The sequence below is a fragment of the Rhinichthys klamathensis genome, unplaced genomic scaffold (assembly GCF_029890125.1).
Source record: "Rhinichthys klamathensis goyatoka isolate OS25496 unplaced genomic scaffold, OSU_Roscu_1.1 h1tg000329l_1, whole genome shotgun sequence".
NCBI lineage: Eukaryota > Metazoa > Chordata > Actinopteri > Cypriniformes > Leuciscidae > Rhinichthys > Rhinichthys klamathensis.
In genome coordinates, this window is record NW_026606844.1 from 1,061,298 (window position 1) to 1,084,552 (window position 23,255).

The 23,255-nt window shown below is 39.6% G+C and overlaps 1 protein-coding gene across 5 annotated transcripts; it reads right to left on the reverse strand.

The window, feature by feature from the left end:
• Window positions 1–944: 944 nt before the first annotated feature.
• Window positions 945–16,787, reverse strand: arfip2a (ADP-ribosylation factor interacting protein 2a). Of its 5 annotated transcripts, XM_056271972.1 has the most exons (11): window positions 16,574–16,787; window positions 15,670–15,774; window positions 15,329–15,385; window positions 14,221–14,329; window positions 14,050–14,112; window positions 6,203–6,283; window positions 5,749–5,861; window positions 5,014–5,235; window positions 4,721–4,878; window positions 1,802–1,976; window positions 945–1,697 (listed from the first exon to the last, which is right to left on the reverse strand). In XM_056271972.1, the coding sequence occupies exons 2-11, from the start codon at window positions 15,763–15,765 to the stop codon at window positions 1,542–1,544; spliced, it is 1,230 nt and encodes a 409-aa protein (XP_056127947.1). In that variant the 5' UTR covers window positions 15,766–15,774; window positions 16,574–16,787; the 3' UTR covers window positions 945–1,541. The 5 variants fall into 5 exon arrangements, with proteins under 5 accessions (XP_056127947.1, XP_056127950.1, XP_056127948.1 ...); XM_056271975.1 differs by lacking the exon at window positions 14,050–14,112 and having other exon boundaries at window positions 16,574–16,786; XM_056271973.1 differs by lacking the exon at window positions 15,329–15,385 and having other exon boundaries at window positions 16,574–16,785.
• Between the last annotated feature and the right edge of the window lie 6,468 nt (window positions 16,788–23,255).

Sequence of the window (23,255 nt, forward strand, 5' to 3'; positions counted from 1 at the left end):
TATTTCTATGTTGAATCCGTAGTGAGTCAACAACACAACTTCAACTATTTGGTGTTCAGCGTTGTTTTAACGTTGAATTACCGGTAATGTTTTTTCATAAACTGGCATTATTTCAACCACATTTAAACGTTTAATGTCAGTCGAATGCCAGCTGGGAAGGCAACGGATTTCCTCACTTTTTTAAGTAGTCAACTGGTCACTTTTTACAGTGCAGAAATTGTGTTGTAAATTACGGTACAAAAATGGGTGTTAATTTAACGAACAACGAAAACAAACGCTTTAACTGGGGTGACGAGTAATTTTTATATCATTTCAGAAGACAACCTGAGCAATTCAGTCATATTAAATATTTTTGACTTGATTAAAACCAATTTAAAATCAGTTAATGTAAATGTTACTACGCACATTTTTGGGGGAAATGTACAGTATATAGGACTGGATTGATTTTTAACAGTCTAATCAATATTAGTCTATTAGAAAAGACCTCTGTCGAAACAGACCCTCAAAAAATGGGTTATGAGCATTTTAAGAAGATAAAATACCAGGCATGGTTGCTGAATCAATATTAAAATTGTGTAACACAGATAAAATCTACTTGCAAACGTAACAAATTATTGTTAAAGCAAACCCATACTAATACAAAAGCACACCATTTCTTCCAAGAAAAAAATGCCTGATCCAATTTGATTACTACAGTGAAACCAAAACCAAGAGTAAAGAGTATTTGAGTAAAAAATTTGAGTATTTCTCTTATTTGAGTAAAGAGCCAAGGGAATAACAATCCGATCAAGGAAAAGCGGTTAAGTCTTTCCTGGCTGGCAGCAGACTCTACCAGTGGCATTTGCTGCCAGCCCGGTAGAGTTTGAAGACATTGCTCAGAAACTTGCTGCTTGTGGCAGAAAAAAGCACATGCAAGACACGATAAACATCACAATACATACTCATAAGATTCTATCACCTTCAAATGTGTTTTAATTTCATATGTGGGACCTCACAATTTACATAAATATAAATATATTAACCTTCTTATGACCCATACCGTGAGCAATTTTCCTTTCTTATACCTTGACATAATCCTCCCCCAAATTACCTTACATTAAAAACAAATGCACAAGCACAACATTCATTCCTTTCAGCTCTATTCCATCAAGATAAAATAAAATATATAAACTGGCCTGGGAGGGGAGTATGACAGTTTTGTGAATATGACTATGAATGCCTCATCAAATGTGGATGTTTTTACAGAGAGTGAATGATTTGTTCCATGTAATGTTACTTTAAACAGCCCATACGCTATACCTAAAAGTAAGTTAAGGCAGCTGTAAAGCATAACCACAGTTAGTCAAATTAATATTCATTGGAAGATTTTTCTGGCTTTAAATAAAACAGAACATTTTCCAGGGTTTGGCAAAATAAAAACATCCACTTCTCTTGTCTTATTCATTCATACAAATCAATCACATATAATGCATCTCTTTACATCCCCATCCATCTATTTTCAGGTTTCCATGTTTGAGTGTCTCTTTACATTGACAAAGTGATTACTGTTCCTCAAGCCACGACGGCTTGTCAGAACCCGGTGGCTTCAACTTCACGTTGAACTGTCTGAGAGTCTGTTCCAGCTGCTGCTGATTTCCAGCGAAATATGCCGAGATAGCATTATGAAACAGTAGGAGCTGTTTGTGCATCACCTTTACCTGGAAATCAACATACAGAAATCTGAAGAAACTATGACAAAAGCGAGGAATAACTCTGACGTGTGAAACACAACATGTGAACACCAGGGATTTCAACATGGTACCTTATTCTCATCCAAGAACTTGAGTTTGATGGTGACATCACTGCGCAGTCGTTCATATTTGTCTTTCTGGATCTGGTACTGCTGTTGAGCCATCTCAATGCGCATCATGGCTGCAGCGTCCCGCGGACCCACGCTCAACTCCTCCAGGTCTGTCCTATAGGCATCGAATTCCAGTCTAAAACGAAAACATTTTTATTTACTAGTATAAACTGGTTCAGAAAATCTATAACTAATCCTAGGCTAAAAAAAAGAAGAAATTACAGGAAACCTCCTAGAAGTACAGGCTGTGAATCCCTTAACATCATAACTAGAGCTGTCAATTAGAATTTCTGTCATCATTTACTCACCTTCATGTTGTTCCAAACCTGTATGTATAAAATAGTTTTGGACTTCCATTGTGTGGACACAAAACAATGAGAAATTTCATGTAAAATACCTTATTTTATGTTCCACGGAAGAAAGAACGTCTTTGTAAGGTTTGGAATAACAGACATGAGGGTAAGTAGCTATAGTAAATAATGACAGAATTTTTGGGTGAACTAGGCTATCCCTTTTATAAAAAAATAAAAACACATTAAAGGTTAAACAGGTTGGCTTAAAATGTGATGCTTATGATGCAAGATGTGAAAAGAAAAGAGCAAGACCAGAATCTGAATACAGATTGACAAACTCAATTGCAAAATGAATTCCTGTGGACTGGACTGGATCTAGGAATATGCTTATTTTCAATGATGAGGAGATAAAGCAACACGTTGACTTCTAATAGCCCTTTTTGGAATGCCTTACCAATACTTGTCATCCACAATAAGTCTTTGACCTATCTTCATTTAGGGGGGCTTCTCAGCTAATTTTGATACATGTGATTAATTTGTCTAAGCAATCTATTTATCATATATTTATTTTGCTGACCTTTTTTTGGCAGTCTGAATCAAAACTTATTTAAAGGGTTAGTTCACCCAAAAATTAAAATTTACTCACCCTCAAGCCATCCTAGGTGTATATGACTTTCTTCTTTCACCCAAACACAATCGGAGTTATATTAAAAAAATATCCTGGCACTCTTACAAGGTTTATAATGGGAGTGAATAGTAATAGTAATGGAATAGAATAGATTTTGAAGCCCAAAAAAGTGCATCCATCCATCATAAAATTAATCAATATGGCTCCAGGGGTTTAATAAAGGCCTTCTGAAGGATTTTTGTAGGAAAAATATCCATATTTCTAACTTTAGAAACTGTAATCACTGGCTTCTGGTAACGGCCGTACGCGAGTCTAGTTCCGGCGGAAGAGTGAACTCTGACTCAACACCTGACATCTTGAAAATAGAGCAAAATGAATCACCGGTCACGAATTAGAAAAAATCATTTTTAAAGAGAAATGTCGGAGAAACTTGAGTTTGTTGCCCAGCCCTATTTGTTTAAATTTCGAGAGGCGTCTACTCTCACCTAAGCTTATGCTATTCTACATCATACGTTACAAAAACGCATCGAAGGCCTTTATTAACCCCCTGGAGCCATATGGATTACTTTTATGATGGATGGATGCACTTTTCTGGGCTTCAAAATCTCAGTTACTATTCACTCCCATTATAAAGCTATGAGCCAGAATATTTTTTTAATATAACTCCGATTGTGTTTGGCTGAAAGAAGAAAGTCATATACACCTAGGATTAGGGGTGGAACGGTACATGTATTCGTATTGAACCGAAACGGTACGGGCGTCACGGTTCGGTGCACGAATTTGCAGGGAGAATACACGGTACAAATAAAATAAAAAACCTCTTAAATAGCGATACATTTCGCTCAATTCGCTTTTGGTGTGACTGTGAACGCAGCAATGAACAGGCTGCGATCAAGATTGCAATGCTGGAGTGTGTGTGTGTGTGTGTGTGTGCGCGAGAGAGAGAGAGAGAGAGAGAGAGAGAGAGAGAGAGAGAGAGAGAGAGAGAGAGAGAGAGAGAGAGAGAGAGAGAGAGAGAGAGAGAGAGGCGCGATTAACAGTGTGTGTGTGTGTGTGTGTGACGTGTGTGCGCGCGCGTGCGAGAGAGAGAGAGGCGCGGGCGCGAATCGCGCGATCGAACTGTGTGTGTGTGTGTGCCGCGCGCGCGTGCGAGAGAGAGAGAGAGAGGCGCGGGGCGGGCGCGAATCGCGCGATCGAACTGTGTGTGTGTGAGAGAGGCACGGGCGATCAAACAGTGGAAACATAAAAACATACTCCGTCATTTTTTTCATACAGGACATCATTAAAACTGCAAATTGTTTACTTATATTTGTGTACACTCGCAATAAAACACAACATTGTGCTTTTGTCACACTCTAAACTCTTATCAAACTGTAACCTACAACTGTTGACAAAAGTTTTTAGTGGTAGTATTATTTTATACGGAAATCAATTATTTATAATTCAGATGAGAATAAAGTTAGGGTTAATTAAAATGAAGGAAACAAATATATTGATCTGAAATAGCAAATTAATTTTAAATTCATTCAGGTACAATTACCAAACATATCTCAAGGTCTTTTCGTCTTTTTAATAATTTAATTAATAAACTAATTATATAAAACTACTGTCAGTGCACTACAAATAAACTGGTTATATGCCTTTATTAATAAAACTTATTTAAAAAATACAAGGCTTAAGACATTTATATAAAAAGCCTTCTATATTTTTGTTTTGCTATTCACTCCATTGTACCGAAATCGTACCGAACCGTGACGTCTGAACCGAGGTATGAACCGAACCGTGACTTCTGTGTACCGTTCCACCCCTACCTAGGATGGCTTGAGGGTCAGTAAATTATGGGGTAATTTTCATTTTTGGGTGAATTATCCCTTTAAGCAGCTAATAATACTTTCGCTCATTAAGTTACTCATCACTCATTAAGTTGCATGTAACTCATTAACATCAAACTTCTGATACCTTGCATTCTCATACATCTTGATGGTCATGAGCGTGTCCTCCATGGTTTTGTTAACTAGCGTATTAATGCTGGACACAAAGAAATTGATGGCACCCAGGAGTGTCTCTCCATTCTTGCATAGCAGTCTTTGTGTCTCTGCATTATATCCAAACTCATCCTGCAAGGGATTAAGTTTAAGTTAGGGCAAATAAGACACTTTGGTAAGGTAAGATTCAGTACTAGTAATATGGAACTAAATATAAATTGGCCCAACACCTGCAGGCAGAACAGGGGACACAAAAATAATTAGCACCTGCAATTCAGGGGATTTCTGGCTAAGATCAGCGAAAGTGTCCCCAAGAGCCTGCTGAGTCTGCACCATGTTGTAGAAGTGGTTGGTGAGATCACGTGCTAGTCTCAGAATACACTCGTACTTCAGCTTAGTCTCTCTAAGCACATCGATCTGAGCCTCAAGCTCCATGTCCACCGTCTTCGTACCACGGCCGAAGCGCTCAGAAAACATCTGTTTTGTGCACTGATGAAGAGAGGACAGAAGCAGATACAAATGAATCCCATAATGGCTTTTCCTAACATTTTCATAAATTCTAAATACCTGTACATAAATAATTGTATTTAGCAAGCAATCATTAAATTGATCAAAAAAGTGACAGTAAAAACATTTATAATGTTACAAAAGATATGGAATAAATGCTGTTCCTTTGAACTTTCTATTCATTAAAGAACCCAGAAAAAAAAATATTTTCAACATTGATGATAATAAGAAATCTTTCATGTGCACCAAATCATCATATTAGAATGATTTCTGAAGGATCATGTGACACTGAAGACTGGAGTAATGATGCTGAAAATACTGCTTTGCCCTCACAATAATAAATTACATTTAAAAAATATATTAAAAACAGTTTAAAATGCAATAATAATATACAATACTGCTGTTTTTATTGTATTTCTCCTAAAATGCAGCCTTGGTGAGCATAAGAGACATATAAAACATTAAACTACTATTTCCATGCGGTAGGTTTTCTACCTTGTAAGTGTTAATGCTCCACTTTTTCACGCTGTCAAATTTCTCAACAGCTACTCCTCTTGTGGCCTCCTCTGACATCATTGGGTTGCTGTTGCTGTGGTGCATGCTGGGAGCTGAGAGTAGAAAATGCAGGTACTTACTATAAATAGGGGGCCATTCCCCAAAATACAATATCATTTCAAATTGGACATTTTGGATATAAGGAACACCCTTTTGAATACCACAACCCAGTTTTGTCTATATGGTTACAGTAATCACAACAAGATTACAGAGAAAGAATGTTACTACAATGCACCATTATCAGACTAGAAACTGATATTTCTGAGGCTGACAAATGAATAGGGGCAAGAATAAAAGGTGTGATGACAGTAAATGAGTAATGACTGCTAATTATGGGCTGGAAGAAAAAGGTGTCTGGCAGTGGCAGGAAAGGGTGAGGAGGCCCCTTGGATACCTGGGTAATGTCCTGGCTGGTTTGCTATCCGACTGGCAGTTGAATTGCTGGGAGTGATACCCCTGGATTTGGAGCGGATGTCTGAAATGAATGAATAACAGTGGACGGGTGGAGGAATGGGATGGAGATGTAGTTTAATTGAAAGACCATTAAGGAAATTGCAATAATAAGTGTTTTGGGGGTAATAGAGATGATTAACAATAACTGTAACATTAACCGTGCTGTAGTTGAGATTAGAAAACTGATGAAAAAAAAAGGATTTCATAGAAGGTATTATCAAAATGTACATAAACAATAACAATGTTGAAGATTATGATGATGAATTGTGAAAAATTAAGAGTTAAATGCTTAAAAGTGAAGGTTAAGAGGTTTATAAGAGCAAGGAAACCAAAAGAGAGGGAATTTATACCTTTATACAAAGGTAAGGTGATAAAAGGTGGAAGCAGAGGATGAAAATGAGCAAACCAGGTTGCTGCTAAAGGACTGACTGTGTAAAGTGGCAGTCATAAGAAATGTATTCTATAATTTGTGGTAAATAAAATTAATATAAATAAACACTACCGTTTAAAAGTTTGGGGTTAGTAAAAAAACTTTTTTTTTTAAGTTTGCTTTGATCAAAAATGTTGTAAAAACAGTATTATTGTAAAATATTAATATAGTTTAAATTTGTATATATTTTAGAATGTGATTTATTCCTGTAATGCCAAAGCTGAATTTTCAGCATCATTACTCCAGTCTTCAGTATCACATGATCCTTCAGAAATCATTCTAATATGCTGATTTGCTGCTTAAGAAAGATTTCATATTATTACCAATGTTAAAAACAGTTTAAAATTTTTTTGGTGAAAAACATTTTTTATGAATAAGATCCTTTGATGAATAAAAAAAAATAAGCAGCAAAATAACAGCATTTATTTGAAACAGAAATCTTATTTGAAACAGAAATCTCTGTAAACGTGTCAGGTTACGTATGTAACCCTGGTTCCCTGAGAGGGAACGAGACGCTGCGTTTGAGACGCGGTGGGAACGCTCTGCGTGATTGCGTCATGAAGCACGTGTAAAATCAGTCCAATGGAAGCCCGATACGTCATAGGTGACGTCATAGACCAAGAAACTATAAAGCACCCTTGAAAACAGACCGCGACAGCTTCTGAAAAGTCTGAAGTAAGTCGATCAGGGTATGCAGGAAGTATGGCAGGCAAACGCAGCGTCTCGTTCCCTCTCAGGGAACCAGGGTTACATACGTAACCTGAGACGTTCCCTTTCAAGGGAACTTCGAGCTGCGTTTGAGACGCGGTGGGAACCCCATACCCACTACGCCATAGTGACAAATGCCCGTTCTGTGTGAAGTCCTTGGCGCACACTAAGAAGCAAGCAACCTCGCCCCAGGAGTGGAGAGGTCAAGGTCATAAAACCTGACAAATGTATGCGGGGAGGACCAGCCTGCCGCATTACAAATGTCAAGAAGGGAAACACCCGAAACTAAGGCCGTAGAGGCCGCCATACTCCTAGTAGAATGCCATAGGTGAAGGCTGACCGGCCGCTTCAAAAGCCAATGAAATAGCCTCGACTATCCATTTGCTCATAACCTGTTTCGATGCAGGGCACCCTCTTCTGGGTGACCCAAAACATACAAATAATTGCTCTGACTTACGCCACAGGGCAGCTCTGTGAACGTAGGCATCTAATGCCCGAACTGGACATAACAGGTTCAATTGTTCCTGATCTGGGGTATTAAAAGGTGGAGGATAAAAGGCCTGCAACACTATTGGACCCCCAACATTCACTGGGACCTTAGGTATATAGCCCGGTTTAGGGTATAGAAATGCTTTCACCATACCAGGTGCAAATTCCAGGCATGAAGGAGCAACCGACAGGCAGTGTTGGGGTAGTTACTCAAAAAAGGTAATTAGTTACTAGTTACTAGTTACTTCTGTAAATTGTAATGAGATTACTTTACTAGTTACTGCGTTTGAAAAGTAACTTCACTACTTATTACTTTACTTTCCCGTTTCTTAATTTATGGACAAATATCATAGCCCTATCATCACTTTGCCTGTCTACATAGTGTTTATTGTATAAATATATACAAAATGGCATGTAAAACCATATGAAAGAACAATATCCCTGTCTGCACAAGGAAATATATCTCACTGTAAAATCCACAAACAACAGGATAAAGGAGGCTATGGTGCGGTCATTTTAAAATGGGGTCAACACACAAGTTTTAAAACACAGGCTTTGGGAAACATGAGAATAAACTCTTCTCCTGAGAACAAAACAAGCTTTTTATTCGACTCATGGCAATAAAAATAAAAAATGAAGTGGTCAATGAAAAATAATAAAATAAAGGTCACTTTTACATTTTTGATCTTAATTTAAAATGCATTTTTCTTGGCGATTCAATAGTCGGCAGGGGAAGCATTCCTCTACAATGAACCCTGCAACAAGCCTGTTCATTTTGTTTTGTGTTACCTGCTGTGCTCCAAGACTTGAGAAGAGTTTTTGTAACAGCGTGCGCGGCGCCGAATCCGAGGATGAACGACTTCAAGAAGCCGAATCTGCCCGAGCATGTAGCCTACGTCTCACCGTGACCGCATCGGCACACAGTTTGCGTGTCTAAATCAGTTGCTTATGTTTACAAAATGAGCCTACAATAGCATAATAAGCATTTTTAATAGAAAGATCCATGTTTTATCAAATGTCCACGAAACTTAATGAAATGTTTAGTGAAATTAGAAACCATTTAAGAGATCGTTGATTTAGTTCTATAGTCTACATACATGTTTTTATATCCACATTTTGTTCTAATGTCACAAGTAATAATCTCAGGGTTTACTGGATTTTACGTACACGATTCTTTTTGTAGTGTTATTGGTGGTGATGTAGCCTACTAAAATAAACATCGTCACGTGTGGACCTTTCTTCTTCTCACCGTTGATTCCTGATGGTTAAGAGGACAATTACTCGAGTCGCCCCGTCGTTTCACAGAATAGTACAATGGCGAGCGCGTCGAGTATAAACGCCTCGTCCGTTTGGGGAGGTGCGCGTGCAGTCAGCGGAGACTCGCGCTGCAGAGACCCCCTGTCTCCGTCTCCGTCTCCATTTCCCTCTCTCCTTCGCACCGGCAGCTATGTCACTCAAATCGATCTCTATGGCAACGGTGCGCACGCACCACTAGACAGAACTTTACACACAAGCAAACACGGCTTGGGTAACGCAGGAAAGCGCGTTCCTATAGTATAGTAAAGTAGTGTAGTTACCGATATTTTTAGTGTAATGCGTTACTTTACTTCGTTACCCAAAAAAGTAATATCGTTACTGTAATCCGTTACTTTGTAACTCGTTACCCCCAACACTGCCGACAGGGCATGCAAATCTCCAATTCTCTTGATAGAAGAAATAGCAAGGAGAAACAAAGCTTTCAAAGTGAGGAATTTTTCTGAAACCTCTTCAATAGGCTCGAAGGGAGCCAGAGCCAGACCTTCAAGTACAAATGCATACAGGTGCAGCCTCGGCCACACCTGCACCATCGCATCCAGTCCGAGAGGAGCTGGGTGCGTGAGAGAGAACCACATGGGACAATGGGTTGTATCTGAGGATGCGAAAAGGTCTATCTGAGCACGACCAAATTTCTCCCACAGGAGCTCCACCACCTCGGGGTGAAGTCTCCACTCCCCGGGCCTCAGCCCCTGCCTTGACAGTATATCTGCTCCCACATTCTGACGCCCCGGAATGTAAACTGCTCTGAGAGATAGCAACTTCCCCTGGGCCCATAGGAGGATCTGATGGGCCTGCTTGCAAAGGTGACGTGACCTCAGACCCCCCTGATGGTTGATATATGAAACCACTGACGTGTTGTCCGTACGAACCAACACATGATGGCCTCTCAGGTCTGGCAGGAAATATTTGAGAGCTCGAAATACCGCCATCATCTCCAAACGATTTATGTGCCATGACAGATGATGGTCCTGCCAAAGACCTTGCGCCGAGCGGCCACTCATGACCGCCCCCCATCCTGTGAGGGAAGCATCCGTCGAAAGCGTGACGCGTCGACAAGAAGCTCCCAGCACTGGGCCCTGGGCGAGGAACCAAGGTTTCTTCCACATGACCAAAGCACGAAGGCATAGCCGCGTGACCTTGATCTTGCGGAACGGATTTCCCCTCGGAGAAAACCCCTTGGTTCTGAGCCACCACTGCAGGGGTCTCATGTACAGCAGGCCAAAAGTAATCACGTTGGACGCTGCTGCCATGAGCCCCAACAGTCTCTGAAACTGTTTCACAGTGAGTGACTGGCCTAGTTTTACATTTTTTACGGCTGTGAGAATCGCAGTGATCCGAGCAGGAGATAGACGTGCCTGCATTGTGGTCGAATCCCAAATTACACCTAAAAAAGTGGTCCTCTGAGTAGGGAGGAGAACACTCTTCTTGGTGTTGAGCCGCAACCCCAACTCCTTTATGTGAGACAGAACGACATCTCGATGCCGAACCGCCAACTGCTCTGACTGAACTAAAATCAACCAATCGTCGATATAATTTAATACGCGAATGCCCTGGAGTCTCAAGGGAGCCAGAGCTGCATCCACGCATTTTGTAAAGGTGCGGGGTGATAAACCTAGGCCAAACGGCAGAACCCGATACTGGTAAGCTTCGCCCCCGAAAGCGAACCTCAGGAACTTCCTGTGATGAGGATGGATAGATACATGGAAATAAGCGTCTTTCAGGTCTATTGTGACAAACCAGTCCTCGGACTGAATCTGTGAAACAATTTGCTTGAGTGTGAGCATCCTGAACTTGAGTTTCTGAACTCTGCTGTTTAACTGGCGCAGATCTAGAATAGGACGCAACCCTCCATCCTTTTTCGGAACAATGAAGTAACGGCTGTAAAACCCTGACTCTCTGTTGGGAGGAGGCACCCTCTCTATCGCTCCTTTTTGAAGAAGTGTCAGAACTTCCTGCTCCATAACCAGAGCCTGCTGCGGGTCCACCACTGTGGGAAGGACCCCTTGAAATCTGGGCGGACGAGAACCGAACTGAATTCTGTAACCCTTTTCTATTATGTGCAGGACCCATAAAGAAATATTTGGCAGAAGTTTCCACGCTGCCAGAAATTCTGATAAGGGAACCAGTCCCTCGAGACTGGCCTCTGGATTTGATTGAACAATCATTTCGGCGCCCTGAAGCGGCGAACCGGCAGGGAACAACCGAACTGACCGTTCTACAACCCTCCTCAGAGGATTGTACGGGGACGCTGACACCTCGGTGCCCTGAAACGGCGAACCGGCAGGGAACAACCGACGTGGCAACGCTGCGACTCTCCTCGGAGAATCGCCCCCCGGAGGGCGCCAAAGAGAAACGGTTCCTCGGAATCGTTCCTCCTTGGAGGGGACCACCCTCAGAAGCCTGGCACACTCGGCGTCAGGACTTCTTCTTAGTCCAGGCTCTCTTGGAGATGACAGTCCTCAGATCCTGTCTACCCCCACCAGGCCTGGACTGCGAACGCCACTCGGGAACCCCAGATTGTGGAGGAGCCCGAGCAGCGACGCTCTGTTTCTGCTGGAATCTGTGTGCGGAGCTCGTAGACGGACGAGGCTGCTCTATCTTTATATTACGCGCAGCCTCGGGGACACTGGACCGGCGAGGAAGAAACCTCTGAAACGCAGCCGCTTGTTTTTTATTTTCTTGAAACCTATCGACAACACAATTTATAGCATCGCCGAACAGACTTGTAGGAGAAAGCGGTGCGTCCAGAAGAACAGATCTATCTTTATCCTTGATTTCAGAAAGATTCAACCATAAATGACGCTCCGTGGCCACCAGGGCTGCCATAGAACGGCCAACTGATTTAGCCGTCTCCTTGGTGGCCCGGAGAGATAGATCGGTTGTGCGACGTAATTCACGAACAGTCTCAGCACTAACTTCCTCACAATCATCCATGTCCCTCAGCAGGTCAGCCTGATAAGCTTGTAAAATCGACATCGTATGTAAACATGCTGCAGCCTGACCTGCTGCCGAATACGCTTTACCCACCAGCATTGATGTATTTTTTAATGGTCTGGTGGGTAACGTCGGGGCTTTCAGTGATGACGCTGACTCGGGGGAGAGATAGCTCGCAAGCGTCTCTTCCGCACGAGGCATCGTCAAATAACCATAATTATCCATACCTCTAACTTTACTATAATTACTAGTTTGAGGATTATGAACTCTGAAAGACGCCGGTTTATTCCACGATCTGGACACCTCAGTGTGAAGATCAGGAAAAAACGGGAGTTCCCGACGAGGAGGTCGTGATCTAGATGGTAAATAACGTTCATCTAGAAGACTCTTTCTTGATTCAACATCAATATCATCAGCTGGCCACTCAATATTTAATTTAGTAACAGCACGAGATAAAACCTCCATAAGCTCCTCATCAGCAGGGGTATGAGCTGGCGAAAACTCAAATTCCCCCATATCAACGACATCCAGTTCCTCAGAACTGGATAGCCGCAACAGTGGTGTCTCAACCTGGGGAGGAGAAACCGCAGAGCGGGCTCCTTCCTGGGCTGGGACACCGGATCCAGCAGGTAAGGGCTGAGAAAGGGCGGGGCCCGTCTCAAACCCCGCTACTAAATCCATATGTGAACCCCAAGATGAACGCCGCCGCAGTGCCTCGGCAGCCGCGGGACCCGCACCTCGGGGAACACGAACCGAACCATCCTCCTCAAAGAATGCCCGGCGAGAGCGGAGAGTTTTCATGGACAAACTCATGCAATGCTCGCAGTCAGCCCCCTCGAGGACCGACTGAGCATGCTCCACTCCCAAACAAGCAACACACATCTGATGTGTGTCCCCACCCGTAATGAAACGAGGGCAAGGGACAACACAACGTTTGTAATCTTGCTTGCTCGCCATAATGATATATATATATGAATGATCGGACAGACAACAATAAATAGACAAGGACAGAGTAACAGAGAGCGCTTACTGAAGACAACAGAAGCTGTCGCGGTCTGTTTTCAAGGGTGCTTTATAGTTTCCTGGTCTATGACGTCACCTATGACGTATCGGGCTTCCATTGGACTGATTTTACACGTGCTTCATGACGCAATCACGCAGAGCGTTCCCACCGCGTCTCAAACGCAGCTCGAAGTTCCCTTGAAAGGGAACATAACTGTTTACAGTCACTTTTGACCAATTTAATGCATCCTAGCTGAATAAAAGTATTAATTTCTTTCAAATAAATCTTACTGACCCCAAATCTCTGAATGGTAGTGTATATATAAAATAATATTTAATTAATATGAAATTAAAGTTAACTTTTGTTTCCAAATTTTAATTTATTTAATTATTTGAATTAAATACTTCACAAATTCCAGATGACGCTAATAACAAAGGCTCATTTGATTAGTAAACTGAACAATCAGAATGAAATTCAACTAAAGATAATAAATCAAATTAAACTCCTCATGGACCGCCACTGACTGTGTCAGCTAGGTTTGGTACTCTGGCATGTGTTTCAGTACCATGTTAATGTGTTAAGGCCAACCATGTTACTGAGCATAAAGAAACACCACTTCAATAATTACTGTGTATTTCACAGTTCAATCACATTCAGCTCACAAACAACAACATTTGTTACAAAACATATGTTTACAGTAAATTTAAAACAAACAAACAAACAAGGGGTTTGTGTTGCATATGCAAACATGCATCCACCATGCGACTGTCCTCAGCATCCTGTAGAAAAGAGCCAAACGTTTGCTGTTAAAATGCTGACAAACACATTTTACACTGAGGGAGAGAGAGAGGGGAAGCTGTAGAGATTCTAAAAAAAGATCTCCTGTCAAGTTATCATGCATAGACACCTGGTTTGGGCGTGTTACCACATCTTCTGTCAAAATACTCCGGGTTGAAACGAACAGCTGGTCCTAAACATATACGTCACCAGAGATGTAAGTCTATCCACATGTCTCAGATGCTGCTTCAAATCAAGATCAGATTCGGACACCAATTTAAACTATTTAAGTGCTCTTTACCTTTGATGGAACTGGTGGGAATGATGCCCTCTGCTGCCCCTCCATAGCCTCCAGACACAATGCTGGTTTCATTCAGGTTCGGTCCAGACACCATCACCTGCTGCAAGTCCTAGATGCGATGAGATTTAATTTCACAGTATATTACAATCTACAATACAGAGATGAAAACACATTTAGCAGGTGGGGGGAAAACACAAGTGGGTATCAAAAGAGTGGATGGAGCAGAGCTATTTTAGTATTATTCATGGCACATACTACTATATTTGTTAAAATATTAAATTAGCTTTTTTTTTCATTTTAATTTTACTTTGTTTTAGTAATTATGTTTATGTAATTATGTTAATTTAAGTTTTTGTTATTTTAATTTGGCTTTATTTTTGTGTTTGTTATTTGTATTGGGTGTTTTATTTTTATTGTTTTTTTTTACTTTAATGTTTATTGTTTATTACAGTTTTAGTAATTTCAGTACTTAGTTGCTAAGGCAATATTACTAATTTGTTGATGTTTATTCAAGTTAGAGTTCTTCATCTAATATTTATATATAATTTTATTTTAGCTTTGTTAAATTATCAATAATGAGTTTTAATAGTTTTAGTTAACGAATAACACTGGGATGATGGCGGGAAAAAAGCAAAAAAATCAAATAAAAATAAATACAATTTTATATTTATTTTTTTTCTTCTAAAAAAATTTATATATAGTGTTTAAATACTTAAAACACAAAAATATGTTGCTTTAGACTAGAAGCTTAGACTAGAAGACTATTCAACAAATGTGGCAATTCAACAAGTTGGTTGATAAATACATTGATTAACCATACATCTTTAGTTCAGAGAATCCCTATTAAGAGGGGGGGGGGGGGGGGGAATCAGAAGTCGCTATAAAACACATGCAAATTAAAATATTTGCATGACTGCTTTCCATGTCTCTGCTTGACTTTTCTGACCAGTAAACAGCTCCCGTTTGTGATCAATCCTGCAACAACATTTGCCCAAGCCCCATGATAGCTCAATGACTACTATGTGTGCAACTATGCAAACCATCAACCACACTAAATCAAAGGGAATAGGGCTCCAACATACGAGGACACCCACAAACTCTCCCTCACCATGGCCACTGGCAGTGTGCCTACAATTTCATCTAAGCTCCCACCAATCTGTGCACCCTGTGACATGAAAAAACATAAAATGTGAAGACAGTGCAAAAAAAAGATGGTAAAACAGATGCATTGAGAAGACAAACATGCTAAAATACACAACTAAAATGAACAGTGTCATATTTACAATGGCTCATTAATGTGTGATTAAGCCAACTATTCAAGGCCTCTCAGATCCAGCTTCACAATTTCCACAGAAACAGGACGTCACATCACAATCAGGTCTGGTTCACGACGTAACTGAGCAGCGGGCCTGAAATGAAAAGTAGGTTGGATGGGCAGTGGATATACACCTGCTCAAGACTGTCATCCTCTGCCGTCCTGGTGTCCCCGTTGCTGTTGATGGGTATTTCCATAGTGGCGGCTTTGCTCAAAATACTGTCTGTCATGATGGGTATCTACAAAAAAAAACATTGCAGATGAGACAGACAGATAGATAGATAGAAACAGAGACAGATAGACACAGACAGACAGACACAGACAGGGCCAGATAGACAGACACAGAGACAGATAGACAGACAGACAGACAGACAGACAGACAGACAGGGACAGATAGACAGAGACAGATAGACAGAGACAGAGACAGATAGACAGGGCCAGATAGACAGACACAGAGACAGATAGACAGACAGACAGACAGACAGACAGACAGGGACAGATAGACAGAGACAGATAGACACAGACAGATAGACACAGACAGACAGATATCATTTTTGGTTACATCCTTAATACACACTAATAGTAAAACCAACTCTGGTGTCTAATACCACATAATATTAAAAGTCTTAGTGAAGCATGTGTTGAAATATAAATATGTATTAACACATAATATAATGTAAAAGTATTAATAAAAGAGTGATACATATCCACAATCAACAATGTTTTGTTAGAAGACCAATATACATTGCATGATGAATCTAGCAATAGCCCAGTCTATAAGCAATAATCTGGGGGCCAATACAAAAAAAAATCTAGCATACTATCTAGGCATCGGTAAAAGCTGCGCCCTTAACTAAAGGGGGAAGGGATGGATTATACTTTATGCTACAGTGTGTGTGATGTGAACAGACGCCATGACGCGCTTCAGCCGGGGCAGGTCAAGCGTCCTCTTCTCGGCGCCGCTGCAGCTGAGCTACGTGTCACACACACCGGGGAGAAGAGGAGGATGCTTGACCCATCTGCCGCTGCTTTACTAACCTGTATGCCGTCTTAACCGCTGAACCGAACCACACGGGCCACATTTAAAATTATTCCATGATCAAAATGCGATGTGTATGTGTTTTAATGGATGTCCGGATGGCAAATAATCTCCACAGGCTCCTCTGTCAATCCTCTTGGTCGCTCGGTAACGCAAATCCTCTCAGTTCTCTGCAAACGGAAGTGACGATGTGAAATTCTTCAGGGTTACTGTAGTTGCGTCGTGTCGTTACATACTAACGGCAGTATGGAGAATAAACAAAAGTACTATTTTTTTTTTTTTTAAACAGAATACAATCCAAATAGAAATAAAAATGTATGTGAGGTTAAATGTGATGCGCAGCTTTACGTAAAACGAAATGAGGGAGATAAACAGAGCCTTTCTACTATACTTAGTATGACCAGGAGGTGTCAGTATCACTTCAGGAATGATAGCATCATTATGACAGCTCACAATGGTTAACCCATTACTGTTGTAACTAACTAAAAGCATCCTGTCTCATTAACTATGCAAATGAATATATATGCCTATACACATATTGCATAAATTAAATGCATAGCCTATATTTGTTTTGTACCACTTATTCCAATTCAGTTATATAAATGATACCTTTTGATTTAAATTAAACCAGTTAATTAATATGGTACCACATGAAGCACATTTTCAAGTACCTGACAAAACTTTTTTTTACAGCTTTACATTTGATTTTGCTTTATGCATTATGCCTATTATGCCTATCTCAGAAGTCTCACAAAGAATATTACTATTTAGAGGCCAAGCTGAAGACGGAAGAAGCCGCTGCTGAGTCTCTTGGGAATAGATGTTAGGTGGTGTGTGAAACACCTCACATGCTTCACCATTGCAAGCCAATACGCATCAAGCATGAGGAGAAAGTGAAAAATTGGAAAAGTGTGCTTTTGTTTGACCGTTCAAAATGAACATCCTTTGACTTACTTGTGTGCACCTAAAAAAATCATGGTTAAAGCTAAAAAACAGTTATTTTGACCATTTGCACTGAAAAAGCAGAGCCCTCTGTGTCTGCCAAAGAAAAGAGTAACACTTTATTTTACAGTATCATTGTTACAAAAGTGCTAGTCTGTAATTATATATTTAAGTACTGAGTAATAAGCATTAACTTGTACCTACTATAGTGTTAGGGATGGGTTAGTATTAGTGTGTGGTTTAGGGTTAGTTGCATATAATTATGCAAAATTTAGTCTATTATAATTAGTATACTATTAATTAGCTTACTATACATGTGTAACAAGGACACTGTAAAATAAAGTGTTACCAATATGTGTGTGTGTGTGTGTGTGTGTGTGTGTGTGTGTGTGTGTGTGTGTGTGTGTGTGTGTGTGTGTGTGTGTGTGTGTGTGTGTGTGTGTGTGTGTGTGTGTGTGTGTGTGTGTGTGTGTGTGTGTGTGTGTGTGTGTGTGTGTGTGTGTGTGTGTGTGTGTGTGTGTGTGTGTGTGTGTGTGTGTGTGTGTGTGTGTGTGTGTGTTTAAAGTTCATGTACTGGACTTGGCAATCCATTAAATATCTTAAAAATCAAATAACTAGATGTTTATCTTTACTTTAAACATGATTTTTAAAGGATCATTCTGATTGGGTGGTCACCTGTTATAATACAGCTGGGTTCACCAGGGGCCAACAAGAAAAAAAACACAAGGTTTAATGTAATTGTAATTGTATTCCCAAACACATACCTTATTAAAGTCGTGTCTACGCCACAAGCCTTCTGTTTAGAGCATTTTTTTAGTCTGGGAACCTTAGGTTAAATTTGACAATGAGGCAGACCAAACCAGCCACCCACAGTGGACGTATTTGGATGCAAGTTTACTGGTACACATAAACTGAAAACAAGGCCTGTTAAATCTAAGTTCTCCATGTTTGAAACCTTTGCAAGGACAAACATTACCGAACCATTCCGTGCCTACGAAAGCTCTGCAGCTTCCCACTCTTTTCCTCCCATTCAGTAAATATCCCGTCACGCTTTTAATGATCATTAAATGCGCCTCCAGATGTTGGCCAGCGGTTCGTCCTCACACAGCCCTTTCTGAGTTCCTCGACTGCAATCAAGGCACAGAGACAAGGACCTCAAAGAAAAGCAAGAAAGAAAACATGGCAACACACCATGCTCTAGATGTCTTACCCGCTATGTCATTATTCCCAAGCAAAATAATTACAAACATTGCTCCGTGTTTACACCGTGTAGCATATGGACCTGGTCCTTTTATAGTTTTTGTAATGTGCCATTTCAAACAAACTGTCAACCTTTTTTCCCCCTCCTGCTTGCTGTTGAATCAGGCTGAGTGCATATTCGTCACTGTTATGGATCCATAATATGCGTGACTGTGAACATCAAACACTAAACCTCTTCCTGAAAACACAAGGTGAAAAGTAAGAAACAACAACGTAATCCTTATAAATAAGTGCGCAACATGTTTAAAGAAATAGTTATCATTTATTCACCCAAACCTGTAGGCTATGTTTTTTCTTTCTTCTCTGCCAAACAAGAAGTGAAGTTTTGAATAATGTTCAGCAGCTCTTTCGAATACAGATAAAAAATATATATATATATAAAATAAATAAATAAATAAATAAAATAAAAACACCAAAAGGAAAAGATTGTCTTAGGCTTCCCTTTTTTTGCATGAGTTTTCATGTTTTTTTTTTTAATGAGTTTCTTTCTTCTGCTGAACACAAAATAAGATCTTTTAAAGAATGTTGGTAACCAGACAGTTGACGGTAGCCGTTGAGTTCCATATAAGAACAAAAAATACTATGGAAGTCAATGAGGCCCATCAACTGTTTGGTTACCAACATTCTTTAAAATATATATTTTTTGTGTTCAGCTGAAGACAGAAATTCATACAGGTTTGGAACAACATGAGGGTAGACATTTTAAATTTAATTTTTTGGATGAACTATCCCTTTAAAGTGAACCTACAGTATAATAACAATAACAAATATAATAACAAATGTTGATTTTCCAGCTTGCAAATTCTCATAAGAGGAAAGATCACTTTGATATTTGAAGAGCAAGAACTTCTCAGAGCAGCTGTTCTCTTTTTCAGATTTTGGCAAAAAATTACAGTGATGTTATTTTCCATGTCGCCTATCATCCATTAAGCAACTATATTTCAGGGCTAAATTGGGTGGATTTCAAGCGCTGTTTAATCCAGCTGGAATTAGCAAGAGTTATAGCTATGGCGAGGAAGAACCACAGCTGAACGAGTTTATGCTGGGAAGTTGGGATCATTTGACAAGGAAATTATGAAAAAGTATCTAGTGGCGTTCCAGAAACTGTCGAGTGTTTTGGCTTTTCATAACTGATAAACAATATTGGTTTTCCACCTCTATGTAGTGCCATTTTTTCCATGATAATTCAACGTCTGCCTATTTAACATATTATACTGACATGGTGAAACAGTTTGAATGCAAAAAAATATAAATGCATTACATTATACGCTACTTACAAGAAGATGGGTTTTGTATGCCACAGCTAGTTCCAAATCCGCATGTCTACAGAAGAATTTTCCTCTATGTGAAAATTGCTCTCTGGCAGGAATACTTTGTTTATGTACAGCTTTTTTGAATATTAATGAAATTGGTTTTGGCTCAAAGGAAGACGACAGATTATTATCTTAGTGTGTCTTTTTATCTTTTCTTCTGTACTTTCTATTCTCTAGAGTCTCTGTAGAGACATGCACTACAGTTTAAAAATAAATAAATAAATAAATAAATGGTGGTGTGAAATTGCACAGCTCACTATCATAGACTGGTGTTTTGAAAAAGTTACTTTCCTCCCTAATTTCTAGTCTGGGACTAAAGATACTAAGAAACCACGCATACTTTCACTTGGGAAAATGGTTCATGACCAGAAAACCATTGTCTCCTGCTTGTTTACTTAAAGCAGTTAACATGTTTTTGCTTGATTTTGTGGTTGTTTCGGAAGAAATGCCACCCACAGCCATATACAAACTTTCATGTTGTAAACTTCCACATTATCACAGAATTATTCCATGTTATGACACTAAAGGGATTGTTCACCCAAAAATTATTTAAAAAATGCACAATTTATTCAGTCCAAGCTGCTTTTGCCAAATGTCTTCTTTCGTTTTTACCCACATGAGTGTGAGTAAAAATTGAAAGAATATCTTTTTTGGGGTAACTATCACTAATTTTTACTAAATAGAAAAAAAAAACTTGCTTTATCATTATCAAAAATCCTTTCCATTTAAAGTTACCATTGCCACCGTTTGACCCTGTGTGTCGTGAGAGCAGCTTGTAAAACCCAATAACCGCTCCGCAACCTGCTGGTAACACTATAACTCTTCCTGTTAATTTCACCTGGATAATCAAAAAGACCAAAAAGAGCCCACAGATTTGTATAAAAAAAAACTATTCAAGCATCATAAACCCTTTTGGGGTGGTTAGCATAAACTCCAAAGTGTTAATTTAGTTTTCTGTGAATACTAGTTGTGGTTGGCTCCCAGCGTCTGCAGACATGGCTTACACGCAATGGCAGATGCAGAGAATTTAAAGGCCACGTCCTGTGAAGTTACAGGCAGTAATCTGAGCTCTGGATGCCATGATTTGAACTATTTGTGCTGCTTCGCTAAGATTGCACACAATTGTTTCTTATATCCTTATGGAATTATATAGAACACAATTCTGCCTGACCACCCTTTTAGAGAAGTAACAAAGCGAAGAAAGGCTGGATTTATAGCTTTATTTAATGAAATGTTTATTCATATCAACATTTCTTTTGTTTTTGGCTTATTTAGGATGTCTCTCTGTTATGTCCTTTGCTCATTTTCTTCAATGAAGAATCACATTCTACCCTCTTAACCCTCAATTTAGTAATAGGACAATGCTCGCTCATTATATGTACTATTCCCTGCTGATCTTGTCCAAAGTCACATCCAGAATCCTCACTGGAACAAATTTACCTCAGACTAGATGTGTGTGAGCTGATTAAAACCTGGAAGTGAAGAGAAAGGATTTTGGAAATGTTGGAAACAAAATAAAGTTATGACATAAAAGGAATAAAACATGATCATCAGGTTTTACACAAACTTGTGAAGTTCATGCAGCCAAAATGCTGCTGTCATTAAAGATAAAAAAAAGTGGAACAAACCAAATAGTATGGCATACTAAAATAAAAAAAGAGTTTTTATGCAGTCAAAATTAAAAATAAAATAAATAATGACTTAAAAAATGATTTAAATAAATCAATAAATACATATAAAATAATAAACATATCAATAAATAAATAAAGCAAGCAAGCTCTCTTGGGATAAATATAAATAAATATAGCCAAAGAGATTTTTCCAGTCATATATCAGACTTTTGAATGATTTAGACACATCAGCTAAATCTGATTTCTGGACAATGTATGCACAGATATATGACGTGAGAAGACCCTGTGGGTGAGAACACGAGAACTTTCTCACATTATATGTGTTATATCTCACTTTTCTGTCTTGCGCAGTATCACAGCATCATTATCTCTGTGTTAGCAGAGTAACTGACATTACAACACTACGGCTGATTTATTTCAGGCCATGACCCCTGAAGATCCAGTGCTTTCTGAGTCTATGTGAACATATCTAATATTTATTATTTCTCAAGCGCTGGTCTAAGACCAGTTTTCATTTTTTTTTCCTCTAAATCCTAAACCATTAAAAGTGGAAAAAGAGGAAATAGTAAAAAAGAAGTCGGCAGCAAGGGAATCCCACGAATAACCAGCTCAAGTATATTAATTCCAACCAGACTAAGGCTACATCTCTTAAAGTTCACCTATTTTACACACCACCTGCAGACGCAGTTCTGTCTTTTTTGATTGTTTCTTGCATGATAAAGTGCTTGAGACTTGCATAAGCATTTGCCATTTTTCACAAGTGACTTTAACAAGCCAAACACATGTCCTGGTGTGGACAAGGAGCTTATAACCCTCTACCTGGGTACGTCTTACAGGGGTGTGCACAGGTTGTAGTTCCTTCCTTATTGTCTCAACTTAAGTCGCTCTGTCCACATTACCCTTCAGTTACATAGAACTGTTGTGAAATGCCAAGGAGGAGTATTTCTGATATAGGGAAAATGGGAAATCTTTCATTTCCATCTTTTGGAGAGTTTTCCCATGAATGAATGCAAGGCACCCTGACAAGCTATTAATGGAAATGTCTGGCTCTGTCAGCTCAGACATGCATCTTCCTTTGCCTCGGTCACCTCATGCGATTTACATCACGCTCGGCTGTTGTGTTTGGCATAGGAGCACAGACACTTTCTAGACTGCATGCAGATCCAGAGAGCCACAGAGAGGACATCTCATTTCCACAGGACATAAAAGAGAAAATTATTCCTATTTTCAAAGTGGAGGAAAACACTTCACTATCTATGCCATCTAGTCTCAAAACATGCTGTTTTTCTAAGGGATAGTGAGTGTCTTATGAACTTCTCATGTCCTAAAAAATATCACTTGGGCTGGTTTGTGCTGACTGATAAACACTGTAGATATGTGCAGACAAAGGATATAGAGAGAGTTGTTTACAGTCAGAGGCCAGAAAACTGTCATTATTAGGCTTAAAAAGATCTTTCTTCAAGCATTAATGCTTTGGATGAGTTAACCTGCAAAACATTCACTGAGACGATGCAGTAAACACACCTTTGCAAAAA

Bases quoted from the DNA above. Each gene is read 5' to 3' on its own strand.
- arfip2a (XM_056271972.1), bottom strand. From the start codon at position 15,765: ATGACAGACAGTATTTTGAGCAAAGCCGCCACTATGGAAATACCCATC. The intron at 15,386-15,669 runs GTGTATATCCAC...TTCATGTCACAG, and splicing joins AGGATGACAGTCTTGAGCAG to GGTGCACAGATTGGTGGGAG. The intron at 14,330-15,328 runs GTGAGGGAGAGT...CATCGCATCTAG, and splicing joins GCACACTGCCAGTGGCCATG to GACTTGCAGCAGGTGATGGT.